Source organism: Lissotriton helveticus, chromosome 3_1 (genome assembly GCF_964261635.1).
Source record: "Lissotriton helveticus chromosome 3_1, aLisHel1.1, whole genome shotgun sequence".
Classification (NCBI taxonomy): Eukaryota; Metazoa; Chordata; class Amphibia; order Caudata; family Salamandridae; genus Lissotriton; species Lissotriton helveticus.
The window spans coordinates 187,499,320-187,511,454 of record NC_136061.1 but is presented as its reverse complement, the minus strand read 5'-3'; the positions used below and the strand labels follow the sequence as shown (position 1 = coordinate 187,511,454).

At 43.8% G+C, this 12,135-nt stretch overlaps 1 protein-coding gene across 2 annotated transcripts in view; it reads right to left on the bottom strand.

Moving 5' to 3' along the window:
* The window catches only part of MKS1 (MKS transition zone complex subunit 1), a 389,790-nt gene that overhangs the window by 259,705 nt on the left and 117,950 nt on the right, over nucleotides 1–12,135 (bottom strand). For both annotated transcript variants that reach the window (XM_078679578.1, XM_078679577.1), the window contains exons 5-6: nucleotides 7,037–7,134; nucleotides 1,208–1,336 (exon numbers count right to left, since the gene is read on the bottom strand). In XM_078679578.1, the coding sequence (XP_078535704.1) occupies nucleotides 1,208–1,336; nucleotides 7,037–7,134 (227 nt within the window). The remainder of the gene's footprint in view (nucleotides 1–1,207; nucleotides 1,337–7,036; nucleotides 7,135–12,135) is intronic.

Below are 12,135 nucleotides of genomic sequence, written 5' to 3'. Positions count from 1 at the left end.
TATGCTGAAAAGACTGGACATGCTTAATGAAACCAGAAATATAACAGTGACAAAAGGAAGAATTTCTTAACTTTGAAGTAATGCCTTGATACTAAACCTATATGTTCTAACCACAGAGGCACTTGCAATAGAGCCAAGGACATGGAAGGAAACCCAGAACATTTAAGGGGTGAGCATACCAGAGAGAGCCAATAAGAACAATAGCAAACAATTTTTTGAAAATTGGATGGATGAGGAATAAAGCAATATTTTTTGTAATTCTAAATTATGAGAGAAAGAATGATTTAATTGGATCACTACAAATCAAGACACTTTACTTGGTAATACATAAATGATAATACGTTGACGTTTGAGCGCTAAAACTCAGTTTTTGGACAATGTGATATTGCTACTGAATGTCCACTGTTTTCTAGGTGGTCACAGAAGGGCTTGTCTGCTATATGCAAGTACAATTCTTGTTTGCACCCTAGAGTCGAGACATCTTTCAATGGGATTGCAGAGCGAATCTCTGCAAAAATAATCTGCGCAGAGACATGAAGTTTCCCTATTGCTGTGGGAAGTTCTTATTCTTACCTCTGAACCACCCTTGTAGAAACTCAGTGTGCTAGCCCCATTCTTGGTTCCTTTCCCAGTATGTACACACTAGAGTTGCTTTGCGTTCTCAGACTTGTTCCTGTTTCCTACTCTGTTCTTTCCTGGTATATGTTATCTCCTGCTCTTCTGCCTCTGTACACCAACTCCTTCCATCTACTCTGATAATTCCTGATCCTATGGGCTACTCCTCCCTCAGCCCCTTAAAACCTGATGCCCATCATTTTAAAGTGGCGTGCTCGTGCACAGTATCAGAGAGAGTGAGGGATTGCCTTGCTCTACCACAACCCTTATAATGAGATCCTACCTCATGATCTTCAAAACACACTTCCTTTCGCCCCACCAGTCCATCATTTTGAATCTTGCTAACAAGTAACCTCCTAGTGGATAATATGCATGTCCGTGTGCATACGTACGTACACACACACACACACACACACACACACACGCACACACGCGTACACACCCACACGACTATGCTCCATGTTGTCATAGTCTTAAACTACATTTACTTTCCTCAGAGAGGGATTCTTATGAAACAGCCTAGCTCTCCAACCCAGGATGCAATCCAAGAGGTTCAGTTCCCCCATGATGCTGCACAATAAGGTTCACTTACTTCCCATATGGTGCCAGGTCCCCCATGATATACATGGTCTGCACTGGTGTGTTGATCACATGGTTGTTCTTGATAAACTCTTCTGATGGGTTCCAAGTGATGATGCGAGATTTGAGACCACCTCCATCCCTACAAACATTATAAAGAAGACAAAATAGAAAGGTCAATGCCATAGGTTTGCAGTGATGAAATGTTAAGCGAAGTGGGAGTTTACAAGGGAAGATGGTACAAGGAACGACAAAATATGGAAAGAGTGAGAAAGATAAACACTGAAGATTGATAATAGGTCAATATACCACAGGAAAGTCACTGCAGCATACACTATGTTTGTGACTTTTCCATTGGGTATTTCTTACATGTCCCAAGTCCACCCACCACCTCACCCATCTTGTGCAGTTTTTAATCTGCTAATTTTCCCCTGGTATACTCTGCCAGAAGGGAAGTATTGCTGCCATGGCAGTGCGTGATGGCCATGATAATCCGATCCGTCCAACTGTTTGAACCCCGATTGAACGAGTCCGGAGAGAAAAAGCTGATCGAAGTGCCAAAGAGACTGATGTACAAGATGGCAATTTGTGGCCACTCCCCCAGTTCTCTACCTGAGAAAAAACAACACATTGCACTAATAAACTGCTGTCCCGAGAGATTGCAATGAAAACCGGAAGGAATTTCAGCAAGTGGCTGCAAACATGTACGAGCTAGTATCATGGGTGACCTATTGTTACACATTGCCAGAAGCCAGATATTCATGTCGTTACAAACCCCTACTAAAGAAGAAGTAACCTTAAGAATTTTATTTATTCAAATGTTTGTTTCAGAATTGGCTATTTTTAACAAGGCACACACATTTTCGAGTAAAGGAAGAAAGCTAGCCTCATTCCACATAGCACTCCAAAAACATCATGAATATTTCACACAAAAAAGGATTCAATAAAAAGAATTCATATATATTATCTGTCACAGAAGACATATCACAATTTCTACAGCTGACAGACACTTAATGCCCTCATGTACAAAGATTCCATTTAAGGATTCTTAAATTGTCACAAAAAACTATTTTGCGATTCCTTAAATTCAATGTACAAAATGGATTTGCTGAAAGTGGTCCCAATTTGTGCACCGACATCTAACAAACCCATTAGTATTTTGAGAACTAACCTATGTATTAACAGATCGTTTCTCAGAATACGCATTCCTAGTGGATTCGACCTACCTCATTAATATGCATAAGGTAGGTCATCCGTTGATATCCACTACGATTGGCAGCAATGACAGGCATGGTGGACTGCTGCCATTTTGCAGGCTGAAGCTCTGATTTTATTAATCTGAGCTTTACCGACCGTAAAATGGCCTGATACATGAGGATCTCAGTGTTTTAACAAAATATTTTTGTTTTTGCTCAACAATGGAAACAACACAATTATATATTCAGCTATGAAAGACAAAACACTGGCTTGCCTTTTAAACTAAACTTGAGATAACGTTTACTGAGCAAATTTTTATTTCGTAGTATTTTTTTATTGATATTTGTCCACTACATAAAAATTGCCACAAGGTATACCATCAAGAATGTTTGGCAAAAACAACATGATAAATAGATGCCACTTCTCGGTGTAGGAAAGTACCTCTTTTGACATTGTCACCCCCACTTTTTGCCCACAGGTACTGATGCTTTTGATTGGAAGTGCACTAGGTCCCTGCTAACCAGGCCCCAGTGCCAGTGCTCTTCCCCTAAAACAAGACTGATGTTGATTGTAACCCAGTTGGTAAGGACTTTAGCGTCCAAGTAATTCTTGGTAAATAATACCCCTGGTACCCAGAGGGTCCATAAGGGCTGTAGCATGCATTATGCCACCCAAAGGGACCCACACACAAACTGTATGTAGACTCCCATTGCAGTATGTGTGAAATAGTGCAAACCATTCTGAAAACATGACATTGCACACAGCCTGTGTGCAATGCCCACACACACTGCAGGTATAGTATGTAAGTCACCCCTGCAGCAGGCCTTTAGAGCACTAAGGCAGGGTGCATTATATTACAAGTGAGGGCACTTCTGCGTGAGCAGATATCCCCTCTGAGGTCTAGCTCCATTGTATGTGATCAGAAAGCCATGTTAAAGGAATGTACAGGGCACTGGTTACTGTGAGTTACCCAGCTACATAATGGCTTCACTGAAAAGAATGGTGTTTGTTATCAAACACCTAGTCTTAATAAATCCATACTGTTGCCAGTATCGGATTTATGAAGATATGCACCCAGACTGCACCTTAGAGGTTCCCCCCTGCAGCCCTTCTAGTCACTTAGTGTGTTGGCGACTGGTATCTGCCAGTCTACCACCACAGGTGAGTTTTTGATGCCCGGCAGGTCAGGAACAATACCTGCTTGGCAGAAGGTGTTCTCATCTCCTCCAGCAAGATGGCTAGTGAATTAGCATCTCAAGGCCAGAGGCTTCAAAGCCTCTGCCGCCTTTGATATGCAACCCTGGTTTGCCCCCAGACCTGGGGAATGTCACCCCCTGCCCTGGAGTCCAACTGGCACCAGAATATATCCATCTAATTGACTCACATGCTAGTCACACCCCTAAGGAGGGCTACCTGAAACGAACAGCCAAAGAAGAGTTTCAGCATCTTGTTCTTTGGTGAAATAGCATCTCTGGGTCAGGATTATGCTCAGTCCCCACAGAGGGGGTCATTTAGGGAGTGTAGTCACCCTAGCGGTAGGTAGCCCATTACCTACTACCATATACTCCACTAAACGCCCATAAATTGAGTATGGGTCCCCCAAACCTAGGTCCTCAGATTAGACTTCCTGGGAACTTAAGAGGACAAAGAAGAGATGATGCTGCAAGAACTAAGGAGTTGAACCGAATCGGTCTCTAAACCCTGCCTGGCTGCTTGCTCCTTGACAATTACAAAGGCCTGACTCGTCCTGCGGCTGTGCATCATCTCCAACACTTGGAGGACTGCTCAGCACTTTGACAATCAGCGTACATCTCCCTTGGGATGGAAGAGGCAACCACCTGCATCTGCAGGCACCGACCGCATCTGTTTGGTTCACTGTGTTGCTGGCTATCGTGCCCACTGAGAGAGCATCACATCAGTATTTGTGGCTCTAGGAGGTCAGCCCGTCTCTCTACCGAGTTCGGAGATGCTAGACCCTCGAGGAGCTCCCCTGCAGTAATAGCCTGAGTACCGGGCCCTGTAAACCAATATGGGTCGACTGGACTTTTTTAATGGTGTGCCCTTACATTGGCATAACTTCATAAAAAGTCAGATTCCTGCACTCGGGTAGACATTAGTGTTCACAATAAAGATACTACTGAGGTGTTGTATTTCTTATACATTGATAACCAAACAAATCAAAGTTAGACAATCTGTGTGGGATGAAAGAGGTAGGAGGGGGAAAGATGACAACCATGCGCTGGAGGACAGTGTAATAATAGGGGTCTGGTTGCATCTGGAGGAATGGAAGGGGTAGTGCGGTGAATGATCGCCAATGTGTGTCAGTGGGACGAGGCATATCTATGTGGTGAGTTAGGTAGGGAAATGGTCATCTGTCCAGGTGCGATCTCTCATCTGTTATAGCCTCTAAGATGTTCAGCTACCCTTCCCATCACAGAGGGCTTGGGGTCTCTGCAGAAGTGTGGGTGCATTGTGTGGGCCACTATTTCTGCATATGCTCCTTTCTTTAAGTTGTGAAGTCAGTGCCCCGGCTTGGGGAGGAGGGGAGACAAGGGGCAGAGGTCCGGAGGGGCGGAGAGGACTACCAGGTCATAGAGATTTCCTGTTTGGCAAGTGCTAGGGTGAGGTCGATAAAGTTATGCATATTTTGGGTACGTTTTCAGCACTTAGTTAGCACTAATAAGGAATGTGGTGGCAACTGCGTCCCATTATGTTAGATATAGGGCCATGACCGCCCACCAGTAGTCTGAGATTAATGGGCAGAGCCACACAATATGAATGAAGTCTGCATTGACCTTTGGGCACCAAACATACAATCTATCCATTGGGGTGTCAGATGGGTTTGGTGTAGATAGTTACATTGTAAATATTTGATGCATACACTGAGGGAGATGATTTTCAAGCATTGAGCCCAGTGGGTGTCAGTGAGTTCCTGAACAACCTCCACCATCCATTGTGCCCCTAGGGCCGGACGTAGTGGGTATGTCTTGTTTTGCTGTGCAGTACAGAGGCACGTCACTGCGTGTCCAGCACTTTCGTGTGTGAGAAGTGTTTGTAATGGTTTGTATTGGTTGAGAAATGGTTGGTATATTGTGTGTTCTATTCCAAAGTGTGTGTAGAAGGTGTGCCATTGCTGCGTAAAATTCCTAGTATGCAGTCATTGGTTTCAACTAAATCGTCAAACAGACTTAAAAGCTAATAGGAACCCCCCCCCCAGGTGAGAAGGTAATCTCCGGTCCATGGGTGAGTGTTAAATTAAAGTTTGATATTTCTACAGCCCAGCATCACCCATAGTGGGAGGACAGGAGCGTATAGCTCTGGTCCCTTCTTAGTGTAGATGTCCCTCGTCCAGCTACCCTCATTAGTGCATTGCCCTCGACAGCTGAGGCAGTCGGATTTGATCCTAGGAGCCCTTCCAGTATACTGTTAGGGTGTGTGCATGGAAGCCAATTGTTGAGGATCACCAGAATCATGAGGAAAGTCCTGCAAAAAATGACCATCTAAACATCATCACTGAGGTAAAAACACACCTGGAGAGTTGAAGACAAAACACAATGAGATGTGTTCCATGGACCCTGAAAAAGAATTGAGGGATAGCTAAATACTAAGGGTCTGTCAGTCTACCTCCAAGAGGAGTTATTTGACTTAGTCGGAGACCTAATATGGTTCATTTATTGGATCCTCATTGTATATGATGCTGTTCAAATGACTGTAGAAAATTCAAAAGGAGGTGAATACATTTTAGAACTTCTTGGGTGAACAAATTGCGACACCATATTGGCACATATATCGTACAAAAGGGTATCAGGATGTGTATCATTAATTATATAAAATAATTGATAGCTGGATAAAAAAAAAAATAGGCCAGATACGAAAAGGCAATTGTTTGATGATATTGAGAAAGGGCAAAGACTGTGGAGCCTGGAACACATTGAGGTAGGGAAGCAATGGATGTCAGACATAAATAGGCGTTGAACTAAACAATGGGAATGGAAAGGTTTGTGGGCTTGTAGTAGGGTTGAATTAACTGAACACAGTATGTATGTGCTTGCTGGCTTAAAAGTAAGCACTTCTGAGCTTTCAGCACCTTCAAACAAAACCAATTGATATCCCAGCGTCTTGAACCAGAGCTAGTTGACACCCCAGTGCCAGTGGGTAGACAAGTTCCAACCTCTGGAGTTATAACATGGGTTCCCAGTGGACAGCAGCGTTGATAAAGAATTCCCTAATTGCAAAACGAATTGCTTGTATTGCTGTTGCTTTCGTTTGAAACCGATGACTGTTTTTTTCAAATTAGAAATGAAATGATGTTTCATGTATTTGCACTGTTTATGTATGTATTTCACATTTGCATTATGAATTTTTTTTTAATGGAATGTTTAAGCTTCAAAAAAGTGTTTTGCCCTGCTTTTGTACATCAAAAAATAATATTGGTAAATGAACGATAAAAAATGTAAATGACCATAAAATAAAATATCGTAGACCAATACATTCAATGTTTGGTCTTAGTCTGTTTAAATAAAAAACTGTACCAGGGCTATCCCGCCCTCTTTCCAGTTTAAATTAAAATCCAAGCACTCACCGTCTTAAAGCGGAGCCTCTTGGACCCCTGTTACATCATGAACTGTTAGTACCCTCTACTCACATGGGCTTGCGCTCCTGCCGTCTCCTCCTCACATTGGCCATCCTCTCTGCAAGGTATGAAGGCATTTCTTGGGTGGAACTGGTGACTGTCTGGCAATGCTAGAAATCAGAGACAAGACATACAGAGGTCAGTATTAAAACATAGAACCAGGGCACAGCCTGAGTGTCTGGAGAACACATCACTGACAGCAAAGTAGACACAGCAACAAAGTTAGGCTCGCCACCCCATGTCTTGGCAAGTGGAGAGCCAAACCGCCCGACACTGCCAGCCAGATGCTGACCTCCTGCTCAAGCCTCCTTACTGGTGTGGAGAGAAACGAGAGTGTGGGGGAACAGGCAAGGGCCACTCCAGCTTCCTTGATGAACGCAATGCCCAAGAAATACTAGAACCATGGAGGGAGGAGGGGAACTAACATTACGTATAAGCAGCTTCCCCAGAGACAAATAAGGACACTCCTACATAAAGGAGGACTTGCCTCTTTGCCAGGCTTTATCGGACTCTTCTAGGGTGAAAGCGAGAAAGCAGCAGAGTATCTCAAAATGGATGGAACCGCTAGGGTACTTCCTCAAGCTTCAGAGAGCAACGGCAGTTGCAGACTTGACACCAAGCATGTAGCCCTGGAAGCACTCAATAGACCCTCACTCTCTTGCTACACATAGAAAGTGCCATAAACAGAGTGCCATTGTCTTTGCAACAGCGTGTCTACCAATAAGGATTGGCATAGAGCCAATTCATTGTACAAATGTAGCATGTTTTCTATAGAAATAACCAAGCTTATGGTAGCCACCTCACTCCACGTCATCACAGGCTCCGTTTCCAGTCCGAGCTTTAATGTGATACTAAAATGTATTCTGGATGTTGCAGGATACGTTTGCTTTGATTAAGTTAATTAGACTAACACACCTGAGACCAGTGATTCAAGGTGTTAAAGTCCAGGTCCAGAGACAATGTGAAAGAAATATTTCTAAGTATGTTTACTGACTGTAGCCAAGTGAGTAGATCTCGGAATAGGTTCATTTATCCAGGGAGCGGTTCAAGTGTTAAACAATTTCAATAACAAGTACTTTAAAGAATAAAACCCAAACGTTATATGTGAAGAGTCTTCCATTGTTGAAATCTTTCAGGACCTTGCATGTCCTATCCTGTCTTCATTTTGCCTTCGGATCACTAAAATGTATTGCGGAATGGACACACCTATTTCAGGTATTCAGTTGTTGGGACTTGGTTAGTTTACTTTCTTTTGACTACTTCCAAATACCAGTGAGGAGCAATTCTATTGTATTGATACTCGTCATCTAGCCTGAAATCTTACTGCCATCCATGAGGTCAGTGCCCTTCAACTTTTAGTTAACAAAAATAGGAGAAATCCACCTATAAATCCTTATTCTCATTTCATAGACCTCTGTTGATTTACCTCTGATTCTGATTCCTCCAAGACGGGTGGACGGAGTGGGCGAGACTGGAGGAGGCTGAGTGGGGATTGGGGTACGGGCAAGGGGGGGGTCTGGGAGGAGATGGCACCCTGCTGCCTTCTGGAGCTTACCACTTTGCTAACATCAGCTGATGTGACAATTAAGGAGCATGTGACAGTGTTACATGGCCCTAATTGGAAGGTTAACAGCCACAAGCATTCCATCCAACGTCTGTCAGTTCTTTTTGTATAAATCACTAGCAGCCCGATTCGACGTTGTCCGGGTATGAATTGCTGCCGGCCAGTAGTATATTGTTTTGTAGGATTTCGTTTTGATAGCATTTCTTATCTGTGACAGGCCTGTGAAACGCTCCGATTCACAGTGCACTGCTGATGCACTTAAGAGTGCGCGTTCAGTAGTGTGTGAACTCGAGTTTCCCTACTTTATTTTTCCTTGCAATATTATATAGCGCAAACTCGACAACATGGCATGAGCACAATTTACATTGCAGAAGAACACATTCATTTGTGGTAGGCACGGGGAGACAAAGCGATTTGCCTGGAATCGCAGGATGTTGAGCTGATGCCGAGATTCGAACGTAGCTCCCCAGCTCTAAAGTTCGCAATTCTAGAACTTGTGGCGGGAGGTGTGTCTAAAAGTGTATGTCGGTGTTGGCCATCAATGAGAGAGACCTGTGCATTTTTCAAATGGGTGGTGAAAAAATATGAGTATGTTGCTGGAGATTTGGGCCGCCGTGCTACCAATGTACTTACCGGGGGAGGGTAAACACCCATTATTCCGCATTTTTCTTTCTGCATTCCATCACTCCGCATTCTTTCATTACGAAAGTACCATGACTCCGCAATGCCATTATAACGCATGGCATTACATTTTATATGCTTTTACCACGCATACATTTACAACGAAATTCATTGTAAATGCATGAATGGTAAAAGCATGTTTTTTTTTTAATGTTTGGATAAGGTAAGTATGGGTATAGGGGTACATGTTTTGGGGTACTGAGGTATATGTTTTGGGGTGTTTGGGTATTTTAAGGGTTCAGATATAGTTTTGGGTTATGGGGTACAGGGGTAGTTTTAGAGATAGGTATGGGTTTTGGGGCACAGGGGGATATTTAGGGTTCAGGGCTAGGTTTGGGTTTTGGGGTATAGGGGAATTTGTAGGGTTCAGGGGTAGGTTTGGGTTTTGGGGTACATGGGTATTTTAGGGGTTCAGGGCTAGGTTTGGGTTTTGGGGTACACAGGTGTTTTTAGGGTTCCGGGCTAGGTTTGGGTTTTGTGGTACAGGGGTATTTTAGGGTTCAGGGGTAGGTTTGGGGGTACAGGGTTATTTTTAGGGTTCAGGGTAGGTTTGGGTTTTGGGGTACAGGGGTATTTTAGGGTTCAGGGGTAGGTTTGGTTTTTGAGGTACAGGGGTATTTATAGGGTTCAGGGCTAGGTTTGGGTTTTGGGGTACAGGGGTATTTTTAGGGTTTAGGGATAGGTTTGGGTTTTGGGGTACAGAGTATATTTATAGGGTTAAGATGGGTTAGTGTTTAAGGGTGTTGGGGTATTTTAAGGAGTAAGGGTGGGTTATGATTATGGGGTGCAGGGGTATTTAAAGGGAGCAGGGTGGGATTAGCACACGATGTGAGACATGGCATGAAGGGCGGAACGTACCACACGCCCCCAGCGTTTGTCACACCCCCAGCACATGCCCACAGCACAACGCAGACACGCCCACAAGGGACTACTTTGCTGGCACGGTTCTTTTACCTTTTAAATGTATATGGTGGGCATCTGCATAGCCTATGTCCTTCTGCTGCAACTGCCATTTCCAACGCTGTATTGGGTGTTGTGATTGGTGCTGTGGTTCCTGAGATTACCCACTTCAAAGGTTTGGGCTCTCTCTTTATTATATTAGTATGGATAAACCACAAACTCCCAAGTCAGAAAGAGGGCCAAACTGTAACCTGTCGTTGATATACAGTGACCAGAACTGACAGCAACAAAAGTTCCAAAGAAGAAAACATTTTTGAGTCTTATCATTGGAAGTAGAGATATTTGAAAGGTTATATTACATTATTTAAATTAGTTACTTCAATGAGCGAGATAGGGCTGAGGAGAGTTGAAAATATAAAGGAATGCTTTCTTGAAAGAATATCTATTTCATTTACTCAGGAGCAAATCAGGAGGACCTCTGGAAAGCGAGTGTCCCTGCTCAATCCTGTATCTCAATCCAGTGGGAGGCAACGTAGTTTCCTGCTGGCTCTATGAGTTCCAGGAGTAGTCGGGCTGCACGTGAGGTGCAGTTGAACAACTTAAAATAAGGAATAATTATCTTAATCAACACTGTGTCTGCGGTTTAAGGGAAGAATGGTGTTTTGTTTCCTCATTGGAAGTGACCATTTACCTATTGGATAACTTGGTTAGTCGGTGCTATCACCAGGAATCCAGATCCGCTGCCTGTAAACATAAAAATAATTGCAAACTAATCAGGGACTGACTTAGTTTATCTACATGTCGACTATCACATACGCTCTCTGTGACTCTATTTGACAGGAGACGCGTTCGATATCTAATCCTGTTCATTTATTGAAGAACCTTGTTTCACAGTAGAAGAACACGCCATTCTACGGGTAAAGACACTAATATCAACTAAAGACACTCTCTAAAAGCTGAATAATGGAGGCACAAGGAGATCGTGATCTGCCCACACCTCTAAAACATTAAGCAGGTGTGAACTCGATTCTAATAGAAACCTAGTGCCTCGTCATTTAGATCACACCTACTGGAGAGAATCAGTAAGAAAATGTCTCTCAACCAACTAGCAATCTTTGAGCCAACAGATGTAGTAGAGGAAGCTATTAAAGTACAGACAGGGGGCATGGCTTAGCGCCCGACGCGGACGGCGGCTCTGATGTGAGCGCTCCGTATCAGCCAAGGGATTCACCCTCTTTTACCTGTGCTGACCATCTCTAGGAAGAAGCTTTCCTAATCGGAGCATGGAGGGACCGCTGTGACACCAGTTGCAGCGTTTTTTGGACTCTCGTACGCTTTATTTATTGCAATATCGAGCGGCCGCGGCTCCCTGTCAGTCGCGACCGCCATTTTGTTTTTCCCTCGCGCGTCCTGCGCGCTATTTGCCTCGGACAATGCTGCCTCCATCTGCTGCTCCAGACTCCTGCAAATGCTCATGGTGAGCTTATTTCTTCATTCTTCAACTTGCTGATGCTTTTACCCTGCCTGCCTTTACTTGAATGAGCAATATTCGCGAATATCGCGACCTTGGCGGCCATTTTGTCCTCCCTGACCGTTTTTTTTTCTCACAAGGCTCCCCTTTCTTTATGCTACCAGCGCCTCCTTTTGACTGTGCTCTTGTTCCAGACTGTCCTCATTCACCACGAAGCTGGAAATTTCCTACTGGACTCCTTCTTCTTTAACACACGCTATCATTTTGTCTCTTGTGATATGGCCATATTGCGCTTTGCTTCTTAGCATAAAAGCTTCCTGACTTCAACAAATGGACACTGCTATGCGTCTTCATATGTACCTCTGCAGCTCCTAAGTGGTTATGAGGGGGCTTCCTTCGGACCTCTTTGCTCTTACACGCTTTTGTTGTTTAAGCCCTCCTCCACTCAGCTATTGACTTTCTCAGGCCTGGAATATTTCAGGTTTCAGGTTCTAG